The sequence below is a fragment of the Chinchilla lanigera genome, unplaced genomic scaffold, assembly GCF_000276665.1.
Source record: "Chinchilla lanigera isolate Chin_1 unplaced genomic scaffold, ChiLan1.0 scaffold00004, whole genome shotgun sequence".
Classification (NCBI taxonomy): Eukaryota; Metazoa; Chordata; class Mammalia; order Rodentia; family Chinchillidae; genus Chinchilla; species Chinchilla lanigera.
The window spans coordinates 10707678-10728383 of NW_004955405.1; the positions used below are offsets into that span (position 1 = coordinate 10707678).

The window sequence follows — 20706 nt, forward strand, 5'->3', positions numbered from 1 at the left end:
TGTGAAACACTTGAAAGAATCAATAACTGGGATCTCATCCTACTGAAAAGTTTCTGCACATCTAAAGAAATCACCAGCAGAGTAAAAAGAAAACCCACAAACTTGGAAAAAATTTTAGCTGACTGTCCCTTGGACAAAGGTCTTCTATCTAGAACACATAAAGAATTAAAAAACATCAGCTCCCCCTGCTCAAATTCAAAGACCCAGTCCAAAAATGGGCCGCTGAGATGAATACATGCTTCTCATATAAGGAAATACAAGTGGTAAATAAATACATGAGACAATGTTCAACATCATTAGTCATTTGAGAAATGCAAATGAAAACAGCATTGAGATTTCATCTCACCCCAAGAAGAATGGCTATCATTAAGAAATCAACCAATAACAAATGCTGGTGAGGCTGTGGAGAAATAGGAGCTCTTCTCCACTGCTGGTTGGAATGCAGACTGGTGAAACCTCTGTGGAAATCAGTTTGGAGATTCCTCAGCAAACTAGAACTAGAAGTCCCATTCAACCCAGCTATTCCCCTTCTGTGTATTTTCCCAGAAGATCTGAAAACATCATATCACAGTGATATATGCGCACCTACGTTCATAGCAGTGCAATTTGTAATTGCTAAGTTGTGGAAGCAACCAAATGTCCATCCACTGAGGACTGGATAAAAAAATTGTGGTACTTTTATGAGTGGAATATTACTGAGCTATAAAGAAAGATAAACTCAAGGCTTTTATAGGTAAATGGTCACAGCTAGAGACCATACTCATAAGTGAAATACATCAGATCTGCATGTGTAAGCATCATATAGTCTCACTAGTGTAAGAACCTGAAAGAGTGAATAAAAACTAGGAGGTATGATAGACATTGTGAAACTAAAGGAAAATGCTCAAATGTAAAGAGCAACTGGGGTGTGAGAAAAGAGAAGGGAAAGAAGGGGAAATTATGTATGTATGTATGTACTGGATAGCTAAAGTAGTTGTACTCCTGTCTTCTATTTCTTTACAGAAAGGAATAATTAATGATTACTTGTTTGATCCATCTTGTATGTCTCTATTTTTTTTTTGGTTTTTCTCCGGTACCGAGAACCGAACTCACGACCTTGCGCTTGCCAGGCAGGCGCTTTTGCCGCTGAGCTAAATCCCCAGCCCTTGTATGTCTCTATTTGTTTGTTTTCCTGAGGAACCACTTTGAAGATATCAATATGTAATACAACAGCCATTGCTAATTTCCTACAACCTTGTCTGTAACTCTGTTTTGTTTATATTGTTGTTATGCTATTTTGCAAATGAATGTCTGTTTGTTAATATGTTTCCTTCTTTTATTTTTAAAATAAATTTTAAAAAAAGTAAAAAAGTATTTATATATTGATAGATTTCCATCCTTCCTTCCTTTTCTCCTTCCCTCTCCCTACTATCCACACATCCCCTAGTTAGTCTTAAAATAGTTTCCTTTTTATGGAAAACTGTTGGAAATATTTGCAACTACTAATACTGTATTAGAAAAGATACAATTAGCAGAAATTTTGTCAAAAATATAGCTCACATGTTTAAGAAAAATATATACAAAATTTGTACGTTTTTCCTTTACAACAAGCATTTTTCAGATTAGAGTTAGATTTGTTAAACATATAATATCTTTGGTTTTAAATATTTACCATCTTTGTATTTATATGTTTCAACTCTTTGGAAACATGAAATATAAGAAAACCTTTCAAATTTTTTTTGATATTGACCAATATTTAGTATTTGAAAAAGTGGCAGTGATTACTAAAGTTGCCAACTTAAACAGATATTTTTTGAAATCCCTAGTTATCATGCATCAGCAGAGTATCCCATTTTTTCATAATGCTTGAATATAATAACATATGCTTATTTTTTATTTTAAAGAGAGTATTAAAGGAAAAAAAGGACACTAGCAGCATACCAATATCACAAACATAGACAAAACAAAGCAAGCACATTAAAAGTGATACAGGGTTTCAAAACAAAATGATAGAAATTAACAGTGGCTGTTATATTACATATTGTTACCTTCAACTACATTGCTCAGATTACCAGATATAAGAATGGGAGATTGGGGCTGGGGATTTAGCTCAGTTGCACAGCACCTGCCTGGCAAGTGCGAGGTCATGAGTTCAATTCCCAGTACCAGAAGAAAAAAAAACAAGAATGGGAGACTGTTCAAACCATGAGAGAGAATAAAAAAGTAATTATTAGATAAAACATTAGAGATAATACAGAGTTTTACTACACAAGACAGTAGGAATTCACCAATGGTTGTTCCATTGCATATTGTTGTCTTCAAATCAGTTGCTCAGATTACCAGATACAAGCAATTACATGCTTATATTTATGCATATTTTGTACTTTCCCGACAAACTTGTGATCATTCTTCAAAGAATTTATTTTCCTTTTTTTGAATACTTCCACCATAATATGAATAAAATATTTAGACCTCTGTTATACTTAAAATGTGGGTAAAAAAATTACAAATCCCATCTATTTCAAATACATTCTTATTTCACTGTATTACTTTAGTATATCACAATAAGTTGGACAGCTATTGTGGCATCTTATTGAATTTTTTTGGCAGTTCTGTAAATAAAACCCAGGGCCTCACTTGCAAGGCAAGTGCTCTACTTCTGAGTTATATCCCCAGGTCCCCTGTGATATTTTAAAATGGGAATTAGCTTGTGTGGTAGAACATGACTCATTGTTCACAAAGCACTTTCTTTTCCTCTTGACACACAGCTAGACTGGATTTCACAGCCTCCACTGCAGTTAAATGACCTAACTATGGCCATGTAACTGAGTTCTGGCTAGTGGAATGTGCATAGAAGTGATGCTTCTAGCCTGGTAATCTGCGCCATCCCTGATCTCCACTTCTATTTTTAGAGGAATGAGGAGAGCTCTGAGAACCTAGAGGAAGGGTCAAGTGGTAGGCACCTGGATCCCTGACTTTCTACTTTCCTTGACCAATAGAATTATTAAATTAGGAATACCCAAACTGCCAAGTTATGTAAGCAGATAAATCAGTCTAACTTGACTACTACAACTGCAACTCACTGAATGGATGCAAGGCCTTTTTCAACTCTTCTTATCTGTTCTGATTTCTAAACTTAGCCCCATCACCCCAAATATGCTATACCAAAAGATGATGCCAAAACCATTCTGTCTGTCCATTTATCTATGTGTCCATGTATGTATGTATGTATGCATCTATCTATCTATCTATCTATCTATCTATCTATCTATCTAATCTATGATGCCTGCAACTGATGCTCAGAATTTGAGCAGTGAGATATAGAAGGAGGAGAAGCCTGAAATCCCACTTATAATAATCATATAAAATTAAGTAGCAAGGTCATTGACTTGATTGAATATTCACCAATAATTATAAAAGTTTCTAGTTGGTTTATGTAATTTTTTCTCAAGAAACTAGAACATAAATTTTATGTATTATATGAAATAATATGTTATTATGTTTAGATTTATGTACTTGCCTTGTATCATGTAGAAAATTACATTTTCTCTTTTGGTGCCAAAGCTCTCTGATACACATGACCATAATGATACTTATTTCTCTCTCTACTTAGCCCTGTTTGGCAGGGAACACTTTAAGTCAGGAAGATTGTTTAGGTGGCATATAGTATTAAACATTTGTTTACTACTGCTTATAAAAATATATGTCACTTTTAGTCAGGAACAGTGGCATATCCCTGTGGGCCTAGCTACTCAGGAGGCTGAGGCAGGAGATTCAAGGCTGAGGGAGGCTTGAACCCAGGAGTTTTGGACCAGCCAGGGAAAATAGACTCTTTCTACATATGTCAACTTTTGACCATGTAAATTAAAGATCATGTCTTTTTTATGCCTTGAAACCAAGAATATGGAGATAATGGAAGATCTTTCTTTTTTTTTTTTTTTTCTATTTACCTTAATCGGGACAGACACATTTCAAAAGAAATCAACTAAATGAGATGATTAGTTCAAGCATCAATGTTTGTTGAAAAGTTTACAAAATTCAGTATTTATTCTCTCTCATTCTTAAACACCAGCCAATTTCCATGCCATGTGTAATACCTGGATGGCATCAAAATTTGGCTTTTAGGAGGAAAAGAGGTCTGTTTTTAGTATGTTTTAAAAATTCTGCTTGGGGTGAGAGAATTGCACATATTCGACTTTCTGTAAGTTACAGACCCTTCTGTCTCTACTCCTTACCTGTTCTTCCTTCCTCTACCACCTGTCGGGAAGAGATCCCGCCACTCACTGTCGTCACCACCACCGAGTAGAGGCTGCCCGCTTTCAGAGAGTGGAAGCTGTATTTATTCGTCTCACTGGAGACACTTTCATTTTTGATGACCACGTTTTCATGGATCAGTAAGACTTGGTAGAATTCTGTGTCTCCCAGTGCCTCTGTCCAGCTAGCAAACAGACTGCTGGTCATCCCTTGGTTGGTCACCTGCAAGTCAGTCACTTGAGCAGGCACTGAAACACAGCAGACAAAAGACAGAACAAAGTCACCTTAAGAAAATATAGAAATATGAGTCAAAAATGGAAACAACTTGAAACAAGCTAAAAAAAAAGTTCTAGTCATTTTAGCTATAAACTCTCAGCTCTGTTTCCTGTGGCATATGGAGAATACTCCTGTAGTGAGACGCTACTATGAAAAAGCTGTTTATATGGGAAATCAAAAGTATTTAGGATCCAAGATGAGGTGCTGCATGCTTAATAGTGTTTATTTTAAATTTTAAATAATGAAGGCAGCTACTTTTGAAGATTTATTTAATATAATTTTTTCCTGTCCTGACCTCCATGAGAATTCAAAGCCATATGATCTATCTATGCTAGGCATAGATGTTTTTGAAGTATGATACTGAAAGTGTGACTTATAAAAGAGCTTCTATTTAACAAAATATACTCTTTTTTTTTTTTGCTTTTTGAGACAGGGTCTCACTATGCAATTCAGGCTGGCTTGAACTCACTTTTTAGCCCAGGTTGACCTCGAACTTGCAACAATCCTCCTGTCTCAGCCTCCTGAGTGCTGGGATTATAGGTGTGAGCCAACATGCTGGGCTCAACAAAATATGCTTCTACTTAACAAAATATACTAATAAGATGAAAAAACAAGCCACAGACTGAAAGGAAATATTTTTAACTCCCATTTTTGAGATAAGACCTATGTCTAACATAAAACACTCTCAAAGCTCAATAATAAAATAAAACAACCTACAGGAAAATGGGTAAAATACTTGAAAAGGAACTTTCCCAAACAAGATAAACACATGGTGAATATGCATATGAAAGCATTCTCAAATCCACTAGACATAAGGGAAAGATAAATTAAAACTACACAAGATATCACTACACACTGATAGTAACAGCTTAATTTTAAAACAAACTGACAATACCAAGTGCGGCCGAGGATGTGGATAAACTGGACATCTCATACTTTGTTGATTGGGATTTGAACCCAGGAGTTTGAGATTAGTCTGGGCAGCATCTCAAAAAATGAATACATAAATAAATATATGAAATAAAATTGTAAAACCAGTGTGGGAAACAGATTGACAGTTTCTTAAAAAGTTGAACATGCACATACTATATGACCCAGATATAGGGTATTGGGGATAATGAAAATAATCTTAGGTCTAAAACAATCTTAGGGAAAGCACCTCTGGGTTCCATCCTCACTGTCCACCCCCCACGTGCACAAAAACAAAAGTAATGAATGAGTTATTAGAAATGTAAGCAATTGTCAGAGGCTGCAAAGTAAGGGGAAGAGAGGTAACTGGATCACTGAAGCAAATTTGCCTTAGGGACGTCTTTCAAACATAAATTTAAGCTTTGATTTAATAGCATTTCAGGACCTCAGAAATAGGATGAAAAAGGTAGGACTTCCTTAGCCTGAAGAAGCTTATAGGTGACTATATAACAATGGATCCTGAAAGATTACATTTCGAGTATAAGTGGAATAATATTTTGTCTCTATTCCCTACCCCACACCACACCCCCAGCCTTCCTAGCACTGGGTGGAGAAAAATATTTTCTTTGAGAATTCATAATTTTAGGATAACTTCAAGGTGTTTACAATTTGACTTCATAAAATCTGGTGTTCAAAAAACCTCAGGTTGACAATTTACATTAAAGTAGATCTTGGTTGATAGTGGTCCTGTGCACTTGAAACAATCAAGTGAAAAAAAAAAAAACCTCCTTGAAATCTACCTTCAAACAAGGCCTCAAAGAATTCTCATAGAATAAAATTCCAAGGGATATGAACTTGTAGTGAAAAAAAAAAATCACAAATGTCTAAGGAATAAAACTCCATGAGCAAAAGCAGCAAAATCAAAAGAGTATAAGACTTCACTCCTGAAGAGTTCAGATATATCATGATCAGACAGAATGTAAAACAAAAATTTTAATTTACAACATTAATAAAGAAGACTGAAAATACAACTACAGAGCAAAAGATCACAACATAGATTTGGAAGAGAACAAAAGAGGATATTTATTTATTTATTTATATTTTAAAGAGGAAAAAATAACAAAATAACAACAACAAAGACAAAAACAAAACACGTGAAAACAATAAAAACAATACAGGATTTCAAAACAAGACATGAGAAGCACAGCAATTACAATTTAAAACTTAATGGGTAGGTTTAATAGCAGATTAGACAAAGTCATAGAAAGAATTAATGAGCTGAAGCAAAGAGCTGAGGAGATTATCTAGACTACAGTCCAAAGACCAAATACATGGAAACTATGGAGCGTGTGCATTTGTGCATTTGTATGTGGCTGTGTGTGCACAATATGTGTTCTGGAATAGCAGAAAGGATAGAAAGGGAACGGAGGAGAGGCAAGTGACAATATTGGAGAGTTAATACCTGAGGGCTGCCAAGATTGAGAAATGATACTAATCTGAAAACAGCAGGATAAACAAAAATATCTGTATATGTAGATCACTATCATGAAACAAAAGAACATCAAAGGTAAAGAGCAGACTTTAAAAATAGTCATATTAAACAGATTTCTCATAGTAAAATAGGGATTAGATTGACAACTGACTTTTCAATAACAACAGTGTGGTGGCACACACGCGTAATTCTAGTACTCAGGAGGCTGAGGCAAGAGTGGGTTTGCTTAAGGGCAGAAGGGAAGGAATGAGTTGTGAGTTTGAGACCAGCCTGGGCTACAAAGTAAGCTCAAGGCCAGCTTGAAATACATAGGGAGACCCTGTCTCAAACAACAATAACAACAACAACCACAACCACATCAGTAGTAACAGCAACAACAATTAAAAAGTCTTGAAAAACCAAATAATACGTTCAATACCCTGAGAGAACATAACTTTCAGCATTACAGCAAAACATAAGAAAATACCCCGCATGACTGAGAGCTATATAAAAACATGCTCAGAAAAGTTAAAGTGGTGAGAGTTTGTCCCTAAGAACTCTTGTAAATAATCTTGAAGAATACCCTTCAGGATGAAGGAAAATAATATAATATGTAACTCCTGGGATACAGAAAGAAAATATGAGGGGAAAGTGGTGAATTGGTAGACAACTCTAAGAGGCTAAAGCAATTATTATATTCTATATAAAACAATTATGATTTTTTGTGCAGTTCAAAAAGGAGAGGGAAATACAGGTTACCAATAGCATATAAATTGGAAAGGAGTGCTGTTGAGGACACTGTTCCCTATTTCACTGAGAAAATGAGAGTAGCTGTAGAATAACAGCTCAACAGTACATCTACCCACCAGCTGGTATCTGCACCCAAGTACTTTCTTCCCCAGCCAACACTGAATTCACGTTACTCATGCGCCTTTCTAAAGCCAACGTCATGCACTCTCAACCCCAGTACCACTCACTACGTGCAGAACGACAGCAGGAGTCTCCCCTCTCTTTACATCATCATCTGTCTCTCTTCTAGATCATTCTCTTCAGCATAAAACATGCTGTCTTCTGTGCCTAAAGAATAATGATCCTCCTTTCAACCATGCTCCTTCTCCATGCTGTGCTATTTCTCTGCTCTCTTTTGTAATGAAACTGCTGGGGGGGGAGGGGGCTGCTTATTCTCTACTCAGTCTTAACACAACAAACCCAAGCAAGATAAAAAGAAGGAATTGGTGAAGATAAACAGCTGAACTTGGTAAACAGAAAATACAATAGAAAGGATACACAAAACAATGTGAAGTACATAATAGGTATGCAATCAACACCTGCAATTGCATGTTAAATAATTCAGCTGATAGAACCCTATAAAATTTAAAATTCATAAAGATTATTACCTGTTTTTCCTTTTATTGAAGAAGAATTTTTCAAGTCTCCACTGATGCTGGTGACTGTAGCTGTGTATTTTCGTCCGGGTACCAGGTCAGTGAAAGTGAATTCTTTGGCATCTTTGGAGAGGGACTTGTGAATGAGCAGGAGGTCTCTGTCAGCCAGGGAAATGATGTATTTCTCCCACTCTGCTACAGGCGTCTGCCACATGATGCCCAGTGAGCTTTCATTGGCATGTTTGACCCGAAGGTGGAGGACAGCCAGGGGAACTGAGGAAAAAGCAATGGAGACTTGGATATTGATTGCCCTGGACACATCCTAGACTACTCTTTAGAGAGCTATTCTTTCCCATTCTCAGGAGTGTCCCAGTTCAATATTTCTTTTTTAAATACTTCTGAGTATTAAAAGGAGGGGGATCTATCACAAAAACTTGGTTTATGAATATAACCATAAATAGAGATCAAAAAGAATACAGTTGGAAAATACTTTGCTGTAAAGTCATTTATTTTTGATCACAAATCACTTCATTAGAGTTTACCTTGTCCTGTGTATTCTGGGACATAAAAACATTTACCACAACCCTGCCGTCCACAACTGCATAAAAAAGTCTATGTTTGAGTGTTTTGCTAAAGTGAGGAGTGTTTGTTATCCTCCATAACTTGGAAAGAACAAATGTTTCTTTTCCTTATTTCTGGGGAAGAAATGCTATTTTGTCATAAAGGAGAAAGGTGGCTGGTAATAATAGCATCTGGTTAAGAACACCTCTTGGCAAAAGAATTAAAAGTATTTTTACTTCTTTAAAAGATTTTATGACTACAATTTCTGGCAGATATAAGTAACAGGAAAGTGTTGGCCCCACAAACCAACAGGAAAATCCAATTACAAAAGAAAGAAGTGCATAAAATTATATTGTGATTTCTGCATCAAAGGAATTTTCTATAATTCTATCCTAATTGAACTCTGCATCTTTTTTTTTTCCAGTTTATGGAAATTACTATTTACACCAAGGGTTACTTCAAGTTACTTTATTCATCATTTGCAAGTGCAGCTTAAGAAAAGCACTAAGAATTACACCAATGCAAGGATCTCCCCACTGTGCCTAGATCTTACATTTCCAAATTATTTGAAATGAATGACAATATATTAGAGAGGACAAACATGCCTGTCCTGTGAATACTAAAAGTAGCTTCGTTTAAGCTTATATAGATCTTTGATCACTCCCCAATAGGTAAAAAAATTTAGAAGACGCAGAGATTACTGAAAAATTTGTAATAATTACAATTGGTAAACTAAGGGGGTATTCTGATCATTTTATTTGACATTCTTCTCTCAAGAATACTGAAGGAATGTAGTTATTTCCTTATTATGACACAAGACTAAGAGACAAGATATCTGAATTTCTCTCCAAGTACAGAATACTTCAGATCACTTGGATTCTCACAGAATTGTTGGATTTGGAAGTCTCTTATTTGAAAACTGAGAAAACAGGCTCAGAGGAGTTACTCAGATTGCGATGGAGACAGCAAGAATACCAAGATCCATGGTTCAGTGTGCTTGCTCTCCCTTTCCCTAATATAGAAGCAGATTCCTACTCACTTTTATCACCCTTCCTTGGTACCTGAAACACCCACATGGGATCACCAGTGAAGGTTCTTCTGGAGGGAGGGTTCATCTTTATTCTCAGATAGTAGTCTTTTGGCATTGAGAATATTGTTCTTTTATGAAGTAGTGGCATTATCAGTTGAAGGGACTTCTGTTGCTCTAATTTAACACTATGAAATATCAGAAGCCCTATGTTATCCTGCGCGTCTGTAATATCTCCAATTCAGGGAGCAGTAGAGTATGACATTGGTGGTTAACTGGGTTACTAGGAGAGGAAACAAAGTTCCATCGGGCACTAATACCCTCACATCTGCGCACCTGTTCTGCCGTGGCAACGCTCAGTATTCTTCAGATTTCCACTCTCCACAGTGACTTGTACCTCATACTGTCTTCCCGGGATGAGCCCCACATCATCCAGGACGTGCCGTGTTTTCTCCTTTCCCACAGTGGCGTTGAGCAGTACTGAAGTCCCGTTGAGGAGCACGACGCGGTACTGCTCCCAGTCTCCAGCAGGGGGAGACCAGCTCACTACAAGGGAACTCATCCAACCACTGCTTTTTGCCTCAAGGTTCCCAACTTTGTCTGGAACTGAAAAGCGAAATCACGTCAAGAAGGTGTTAAAAACCACAAGTAAGAATACTTAACTGGTTTTCTTGGGCAACAGTAAATAGGAGACACAATGTCTGCGATTCAAAACAGCTCTATCCCCTCCTGGTGTCTGTGGAGGATGAGTATTCCTCTTTCATTTTGGAGACTTTGACACTCAAGAAAGTGTGCTAAAATCATTTTAGTGACATAACTGGTACACACGCTTCTGTAACGGTGTTAATAATCCAGTGATGTAAATGTTGGCTTTTATAAATTGCACAGCAGCCCTAGAGACAATGCTGATGTTGCTTCTAGTGGTGGTGATGTTGATAGATGTGGCATCTTTTGGAAGAGATTTGGATATTGTGGTCATGAAACATTCTGTCTTTTCCAATTGAAAAGAACCGTCTTCTTGCAGTGTAACTCTGGTTGTTTTATTCTTTTGCTTATAAACATTGAAAGTCTCCTGGAAAAACTACAGGATAAAACAAATCCCTCACTTGCATTTGTGACTCTTCAAGTTCGGACCCTGATCACTCTCTGAAACCCTCCCTCCTTCCTTACCGCTTCCAGTGTTGGCTTCCACTCATATGTTCTGTACGCCTGTTGATCTCCTGGGCTCTCTATACCTGTGCCTTTGCTTATTTTATTCTTTCTGTTTCAAATACACCTCCCTCCTCCCTACCTTTGTTTGTCAAGAAGTTAACACTTTTGTATATCACTTTAAGGTCATTTCCTTCAAATTTTCACTGATTTTTTGAAGGATAATTTGGTTTTCTTTCCTTTTTAACCGTAAAGTTCTTACTTGAGATCTCTGATACCACAGAAATTAGGGTCTGTAATCAAATAGCTTGGTTTAAATTATAGCTCCACCACTTACTGGCTGGGTAGTTAAGAAGAAGTTATTTGACTCTCTTGAATTATCTGTAAAATGGCCATCCCAAAAGAACATCTGTCATAGTTTGGTCATGAGAAATACATGAAATAATGGGTGTAAAGTGTTCAGTCAGTGCCTGACAGACAGACAGACAGACAGACTAGCAACACCAGCATTATCAGGAGGCATTATTTTTAAGGTTTTTTTTGCATGTGTTCTACATCTGTAAAATTAAAAATGTAACCTCTTTTAGGCAAGGGTCTGAAAATTTTTTCTGTAAAACCTGAATGGTAAATATTTCAGGCTTTGCAGGCCACATGTGATCTGTATTTCATATATTTTTGGTAGTTTTCCTTGTTTTTACAACTCTTTAAAGACATAAAAACTACTCAGTTTAGGGCATACAAAAAAGCCACCAACCAGTTTAGCCATAGGGCGTACTTTGCAGAACCTTTACGTTGCCTTAAATGTAATAGCATGTCTTACCCATTTTAACAGTGCTTAAAGCTCATCATACAGTAATTGATTCTTGTTTTCATTTTGTTTGTTTTTTGAGACAGGGTCTCACTGTATAGTTGAGGCTGCCCCTGAACTCACTATGTAGCCCAGGCTGGCCTCAAACTTGTGACAATCCTCCTGCCTCAGCCTCCTGAGTGCTGGGATTACAGGCATGCACCACCATGCTTGGCAAGTACCTGATTCTTACCAGGCACTGGATAAACATTTGGTGACATAAATTAATGAAATGCTTTATAGAAAGCCTGGTTAGGTGCTGACTTGTCTTCATTATAAGAATAGATCAGAAATATTTTCTTTATTAATGTCAATTCTCATGTGTTTATGCTACTTAAGTCATGTGACTTTGAAAAGTATGGGCCAGAGACAATATGCAGATCATTCAGAAATCCATGTATATTTTCTTAAATAACTTAATTAAATCCAATTAACCCTCTACTTTACTTACTGTGTGTACTGGGTCCTGGCCCACAGACATACCCTGTCAAATGGACTACTTCTCAAGTACTATAAAGAGGGAGTTTTTCTTCTATCCATTCCATCCTATTCTAGGATGGATCAGAGAAGTCAGAGAGTATTCTGGAGCCCAAGACTTACCTGTTCTGCCTACTGCCATCTTCTGAGCTGACAGTTCACCAGAGATACAGCTGATGACAACTTGATAAAGTCGTCCAGGGGCTAAGTCTTTAAAGTGAGTTTCAGTAACCTGAGGTGCTAATATTCTGGATTCTTTGATGATTCCTTGGTAAGACAGGGTAATGTTGTAGGCATCTATATTTCCAGGAGGTCTTTGCCACTTGACTTTTAGAGAGGTCAAACTGCCATCATTTGTCACTTTCAGATTTGAGACTTCCATGGGGGCTAATTAGCAAAGAATGGAAAAAAGATTTCACTCAGGGTTTCTCTCCAGTCCCATGGCTAAATTTTGACCTATATTTTAATTCCTGTAAGAACTACTCATTCAACTAAAGAAAATAACCACCTTGAAAGACAAAAATAATACCATAGAACTACAAAAATAGTATTATAAAGCTAAAGAAGGCCGTCTGGCACATGGCAAGAGCACAGTCCTGGCAGTCAGGAGCCTGAATTCTGCCTGGGACTTGGCCAGCTCTCTACAGGACTCTCGGCAACTCTATCTCACTGCTCCTAGTGTTCCTTAATGCCAAATGAAGCTTGTTTGGAAGACTTAAAATGGTCCTTTCTAATTCAGAAATTCTTTAGGTAGAATGTACAGAGGTCTGTCAAAATGTTTTCTCATCTTATAAGGTATATAGATATGTTATACATATGTATAATAACAACATAATAGATTTATGAATTTTGCATACTGAAATATTTTCTTTTTACATTAAGTCATGATAAATTGAAAGAGTTGTTTTAGTTTCATCAAAGGAAAAATGGTGACAAAGGAGATATATTGATGAATATTTTTTCTACCTCTTACACATGTTATAATTTGGGTCTCACTGATGGCATAATATAAATTAATAAGGTCTCATTTAAAGAATGGTTAAGCACAGTGACTTTGCTTAGGACAGTTGGAAGTGTAAACTGGTCATGGTACCTGTAATAATTCTTAAGATTACATGTACATTTTCTGTGTATCTTTGAGGTATGTTATAAAAGATAACGTAAATGTACAGTTAGCTCCAATATCTTTCCCATCAGCCTCTTACTGTTTAAGACTTTCCACTAGAGTAATCTCTTAGGTACCACATATTTTAAACAGTGTCTTTTCTTCTTTTTTGGTACTGGGAATTGAACTCAGGATCTTGCACTTGCTAGGCAGGTGCTGTTCCATTGAGCTATACCCCTGGTCCAGTACCACATATTTTAGAATTTATCTTAAAATTAGATAACTTATTAAGAAAGTGGATTCATTAACACAGCAGACCTACTAGAAACATTTGTATCCACTAGAATGTAAGATTAATGAGGGCAAAAATTTGTCTATTTTGAAAGTTGTTATATCAGCAATTCCTACAATATAGCTTACACTCAATAAATATTGGCTGAATGAATTACTATCTGTATGAATTATGCATTAACACCTAGAATATTGTTTTATTAGTTTAGTTTAGGCTGAGATAATAGGTATTTTGTTATTGGGTCCTAGGATATGTTTTTTGGATAGAGGGTTTTGGAAATGGCTGTCGCACAGAGTAGGTCTACATACAGCACCTAGAAAAATGATCCTTGTTCACTGTGAGTGATGTTTAAGAGAAGGAAGTAGAGCTCTTTAGCAAGGAGAAAGGTGTACTAAAGAAGAGAAGATGGGACCATATCAGCAATTAACTTTGTCTACTTCAAAATGTTGCCAAGGGCTAGCATAAACTCTAGAATAAAATGGAATCCTGCCTTTCCTGCAGAGAAATGAGGATATATATGGGCTTTCTATAACTTCTACAAATTTCAGTTTGTCCTACCAGTATTCCAACAACTTAATAAATTTGATTCACACTTGACTTGAGCATTATTCTTTTTGTTCAGTGAGAGTGGAGTAACTTACCTGTTCTGACTTGTTTCCATCTGTAATTTTGCAATCCTGCAGCCATGGTCACAATAGTGAGGTTGTAGAGGTGGCCAGGGATCAGCCCACGGAAAGTATAGGAAGTATCATGTTTGTCCACAATAGTGTCGTGAACTAGGGTATCTTTATCTATTAACGTCAGCCTGTATTGTTCCACATTCCCAGCACCATGGGACCAGGAAACCAGAAGAGAATTAGTTTTTGTGGAAGCGTCAATATCTTCTACTGGAGAAGGCACTAGTGGGATAAAATGCATGTCCAAATGTTATTCATTAATTCCTCACCGGAGACATAGACATGTTCAGTTAAAAGTCACAACTCACTGATGTTTCTCTGGAGATCTTAACTTGTTTAATAGTAATAATGAGTAACAGCACTCTTCGTATTTCACCGAATCTTAGTGATCTTTTCACAAGTCACAGCTACAGCTGTGTCAGTTTACCTGTCTTTCCTTCTCTTAGTGGGTTTCCTCTTAGTTGTCCCCAATGTGGTACAACAGGGCATTGCAATAAATAGAAAAAACAAAGAAAAGAACTGTAAGAGATGAAAGATGGAAAGAGAGGTAGCTAAAACAAGAGAGAAAAAGAGGGAAAAACAAACAATGTGAAAGATATATTTTGGGGGAAGGAGATAGGAATGTGTTGTGGATATCGTGGTGACAGATGAGTGTATTAGATGGCTTATTTTTCATCACATCAAGGGAGAAAAGACTTGTTTGTTTGGAATATTTAGAAAACATCATGACTTGGTGTTATGAGAAGAATGCACAAAAGAGGAAAACATTTATGAAATAAGTTTTATGGCACAAACATGAAAAATGAGGCACAAAATCTTGTTTTCCAGGGTTTGAATTAGAAATGCTGTTAGGGGGCATCTACTTCAAACCGGAAAAAACTCTAGGTCCAGTGAAGTCTCAGGACTTGTTCAAAATTACTGAACAAGTTAGCAGCACAGCCCCAACCCTGTGTCAGTCTGGTCTTTTATATGTATCACACAACTGCCTTTTAAGACGTTAGTGAGTTTATTTATCTATAGTCTGGGGACATTCTTACTTCCATTCCTGAGTAACATGTGACTTCAAAGGTGTCACAGATCACTAACTATAGACAACACAGGTCTTACCGGTTGATGCATTGGTGTAAATTGTAGAAGAACTTTTATTTCCAGAAACAGCTGTGATGGCAATATTATAATTGTGGCCAGCAGTGAGGTTTAAAAAAGTGTATTCATTCCATGAAGTACTTTCTTGACTTTGGACCCTTTGTATCTTTTTGTTATTATCATCAGATATCTGCAACTCATACCAAGTGACTTTTCCAGGAGAATGAGTCCACCAAACCTGCAAGCTGGTTGAAGTTACTGTCTCTTTCTTGACCTCAAATGTAGTAGGAGGTAAAGGATCTGCAAAGCAAGTTCCAAGGAAGAGAACATAGATTGAAGGCCTTTGCAGATAAATGCTTATGTTGCTACAATCCTAACTCATTTCCTTTCAGAACTTAAAGAATCCACGCCCAGAAAAATTAACATTTTGCTTCACCTCCAAACCTACCATTTTATAAAAACAAAAACAAAACAAAAACCTTAGCTACCAGTCATGTGAATTGCTTTTTCTAATAAAACTTTATTTAAGGTAGCTTGGACTTTGAAAATTCATGTGTTTGTATTTTCTTCGGCTTGCACATTTAGCGAACTTCAAACACTGACAAACACCAAAGGTGTGCCTTGATAAATACTGATGATTTGAACCGAAAATACAGATATTAGGAAATAATTCGGATTTTACACCGCACTTTTCCCTGAGTTGTTGATTGTTGGTGTCATGCATATGTAACTTTGGATGGCTTTTAGCTGTTAAACAATTGGAAAAGATACAAGTCTGATTATTACCTTAAGGTAGGTTTGTTGGCTTACCAAAATGGATTCTCCTAGCAGCTAGGTGGGTTTCTCTATATCCCTAGAATTTTAAAATCTTAGTCCTGGAGCACAGTGCAGTCCCCAGAGCAGGTAATGATAGAGTTTTACATCAGATGTTCATTTCAACTCCTAAAGTCACAGGCAGTTGAAGAATACTGCTTTGCCTGTGTTGATTCTTCACTGTTGAACTCTAAATAGATGGAGAGTATACTGCTAGATTAGAAACTAATCAATGGTATTTACTGGGCCGTGGTATTTATTGGCAGCCATACTTTTGATAAAGTGAAAAGTAGAACTGGAGAAATAAGCCTTTCCCTATCTGAATGCCATAAAGACTACTGAGAGACTTCCACATATGAGAATTTTTCAGAACTCCTACATGGTTCTTGCTCTAGATAGTGGGATCAAGACATTGAAGACCAATTTTTAAGGTCAAATCATCTGTTTTAGTGGCATGACTATACGACCTCAGTTCATTTCCACTTCCTAATAGAATGTATTTATCTGACAAAATAACATCAGGCATTCTAGACCCGATTAGAGAAGTATAAGTTTGAAGATGTTAACTTAAGAGTAATATAAATTCAACAATAAATAAGATAACCCTGCATAATATTCAAAAGGCATTTGTGGATATACAACTTATAAGACTATGTGGGCAGACAACTGACGCCATAGTTTTAATAAAGGCTTAAAAATCTAATGTTCTTGTGTTTTAAGCTCTGATTTATGTAAGTACATCATTCTACAAAAATTAAATATAACATTTTATAATATCAATAAAATTAATAATAATACAAATGTTAGCTCACAAGCAGGTTGAGGCATTAATTAACACAGAGAGTCTCAGGCACAGAAGAGCTTGGGAGGCGAGGTTGTGTGGGTCACACCATGGCACAGCCTTGGGTTCACCTGAGGGAGACAGGCTATAGTCTGATGGTCTAGGCGTGAATCTGGCTCTCCAACTCTGTAGCTGTGCAATTGGGCAGTTTATGAGCATCTCTGAGCTCCAGGCATCTTATCTACGCAATGCTAATAATAATACTATGTTTTTAGTAGAGTTGTTATGAAGATTTTAGATAAAATATTATAAAAAAGCACTTAGAACAGTGTGTGGCCATAGCCTGTGCTCAATATTAGTTATTCCTATTGTTATTACCCTGTCAGCAGTAGAAAGTAGTGCCAGAGGACAGTGCCATTTGAGAGCATGGGCTTGCGAATCAGACAGAACTAAAGTCAAATCTCAGCTCCCTCACTTACCAGTCATGAGACTTTGAGCTTGTCACTTAACCCACCTAAGTCTTTATTTTCTTATCCATCTGGAGGGTATAAAAATATAATACCTACATTGCAAGAGGGTTTTGAGAATTAATAGGACATAGAGGAGCTCTTAACTGGCATGTAATGGGCACTCAGTAATATATATTTATTTCTATTTGATTATAAAAAACATTGTCCTCTGAATCACTGATAAAATACAGACAAAAGTATAACAAAAATTGTTTTGAAACTAAACTTGGCCTTAATTGCTCCCATCATAGTAAAGCCTTAGTAAAATCTTAGAACTAACATTCTGACCTTTAAGATAACATTAAAAATCTCCAAGATGGGGCTGGGGATTTAGCTCAGTGGCAAAAGCGCCTGCTTGGCAAGCGCAAGGTCGTGAGTTCGGTTCCCGGTACCGGAGAAAAACCAAAAAAATTTTAACCAGTTGTCCTTCAGACAAAGGACTTATATAAAAAAAAAAAAAAAAAAAAAAAAAAAAAAAAAAAATCTCCAAGATGATTCTTATTTATAGGTTCTTGAGAAAAAGCTAGTGTTCCTTATGAGGGTCAGTAGTATTTAAATTTTCTGTCCTGTATAAAAGCTTATAATTAACGATGTCATAATAAAAGGAAAGAGATAATTTCCTCTCTCAGAAGTTTTCTTGCTGCCTGGCAAGAACAAGGCATTTTTCTATCATGAGATTCTAACAGCCAATCAGTCTTAAGAATTGTGGTACCCAAACTGAGAAGATGCATTTTTGCTGGAGTGGCATGTTAAGAACAAGGATGAGAAAGACAGTAGTTTCCAGTGATAGCCCAAAAGGGATGAATCCTGTCATTGCCATTCCCTATCAAGTTAGATGAAGGTTAAAGAAAATAATATGATCAATGTAATCTGAACATACACAGTCTGCGAAATATGACCTAATGAGAATTAATTTTTAAAGTTTGCATGTCTAAAGGGTGAAGTTCAAAAATGCAGACTTTATCTAATCTCTCTGAGCCAGAAAACAAAACAGTCAACCCTTTGTACATCCGCTAGAACAAAGGGACAATGAAGCTGGGAAGTGCCTGGGCTGCGAGAACCTGCCTGGAAACAAACACTTGAAACCCCATTTGTACTGTGATAAAGCCCTTTGCTGGCGGAGGTCCACTATTGCTATGCATGCTGCAAACAAGTTTAAATATTTTTCAGACTTCTTTTAAATCTAAACCCAGGGGAAACCTGCTGTTTTAAAAAGTTTTAAATATTTTATTGGGTAGAAATTAGGTCTTTCTATTGGGGTGCAAATTTCTTATGTGTGTGTACGTATTTCATGTCTATATGTGTTTTTGGGTGTGAGAGACAGATTGAATGGTACTTGACCACTAAGTTGTATGTCTATAAATTTCCCATCATGCATATTAGGAAAGCCTACTTATATAATTCACACTGATGGCTAAGAGCATCAGTGCATGTATGTGTGCATTTTTTTTTGTGTGTGTGCCAGGAATCAAACTCAGGACCTTGTGCTTGCCAGGCAGGCACTTACGCCACTGAGTTATATCCCCAGCCCAGCATTTGTAGCTTTTCCAGTTTTGTACTCATCACTTACCTTCATAGAACCCAATAAAGTATAAAATATAAGGACTGTCAAAAGCCATAAATGAGTACTTTTATCTTCATCAAAATTTACTATTAACCATGTATTTAACACATCTTTGTCATTCCTGGTTCCAGATAGACCCAAATATGGAACGCCAAAGTAAAATTCAGCAGTATTCATCTTATATGCTTGAATAGATCTACTAGTATCAGGAATCTCCTAAGCTTCAGAAATAGACTTGACGTTAACAAAACTTTTCTGTTTTCAAAGAAAAAGACAAACCTGGGTGAACTTGCTAAACCAAAATGAAATATTTTTTGAAAATGTGACTAAAAAGAGGAGAAGATTTATAATGTAAGTAATACTTACTTTTTAATTTTTGTAGAGCATAGGCATTAAAACATTAGTACTTATTGATATCAATATTTCTATGCTGTTTGGAATTTGAAATCACTAAATTCACTTTAAAAATACATTCAAACTTCTAATAAGAGGGCAACCAATTTATGCATTGGTGGCAAAATTTTTTCCTGAAGAGACTTTAGGCTCTACACTATATCTGTTTAGGACCTCGTAGATTACAATGTGCTTTCTCAGTTTGAGAGGGGTTCATAGATATTAAACGTGCAGTGAAACCAACCTTCTTATGGTTGGCTGCAAACTGTATGTCCTTTCTATCACACTTCACCTGTCCTAGTGTGGGAAATTATGTCATGCATCGCATAGTTAGTGTAACACACAAACAAGATGTCTATGGAAAATGATAAGCATAGTTGTAGGATTTTTTAATTGGTAGTTTTGACATCATAGTATGTCTAAGTAAATCATAGCAGTAATGATAACTAAATCTAATTGTCACCTACGAGAAGTCCTCTTGTTTTTTTTAAACTAATGTTTTCTTGTGTGTTCTTTTTCCACCCCAATTTTATTACATTTACCCAGCGTCTCATCACCTTCTGCTGGATGACTTTAAGTTTCCTGGGTGCTTTCCTTATTTCTAGGTATCTTTCCTAACTATTGCCAAATAGCCTCTTTGTACATGGATCCATCTCTCATCCTCCCCCCTCCTGAAGCATCAAGAACTTTTCACAAGTTCTCACCTCAGGACAAAGCTCAAGGCTCTTCATGAACACACAAGATCTTCTCAAACTGGATATTATCCTCCTGTACAGCTTTATCTTTCACCACTGTCTCACTCCTGCCCAAGAGATCTTTTTAATAATTAAAGAGTCAACTTTGGCATCTTTATAGAAGTTAGGATACCATTCTAGCTAAAAGCAGAGTAATTAGGGGGCTTGATCAGAAGCTGCATGTATGCAGTACTTTAGGTAAAGTGGAATAAACATTAACTATTCATATAAAATAATTGTAGGTTTTCTTATGGAAATCAGAGTGGGGGTGGGGGCAAAAGCCCAAACCACTCCTGATATGGGTTTTTGAAAATGAGAGGCAGGGGCTGGGGATTTAGCTCAGTGGCAAAAGCGCTTGCCTGGCAAGCGCAAGGTCGTGAGTTCAGTTCCTGGTACCGGAGAAAAACCAAAAAAAAA

At 36.6% G+C, this 20706-nt stretch overlaps 1 protein-coding gene across 2 annotated transcripts in view; it reads right to left on the minus strand.

The window, feature by feature from the left end:
- Positions 1-20706, minus strand: part of Ptprb (protein tyrosine phosphatase, receptor type, B) — a 119133-nt gene that overhangs the window by 59901 nt on the left and 38526 nt on the right. For both annotated transcript variants that reach the window (XM_005374312.1, XM_005374311.1), the window contains exons 5-10: positions 15517-15795; positions 14374-14631; positions 12459-12722; positions 10199-10468; positions 8287-8547; positions 4215-4481 (exon numbers count right to left, since the gene is read on the minus strand). In XM_005374312.1, the coding sequence (XP_005374369.1) occupies positions 4215-4481; positions 8287-8547; positions 10199-10468; positions 12459-12722; positions 14374-14631; positions 15517-15795 (1599 nt within the window). The remainder of the gene's footprint in view (positions 1-4214; positions 4482-8286; positions 8548-10198; positions 10469-12458; positions 12723-14373; positions 14632-15516; positions 15796-20706) is intronic.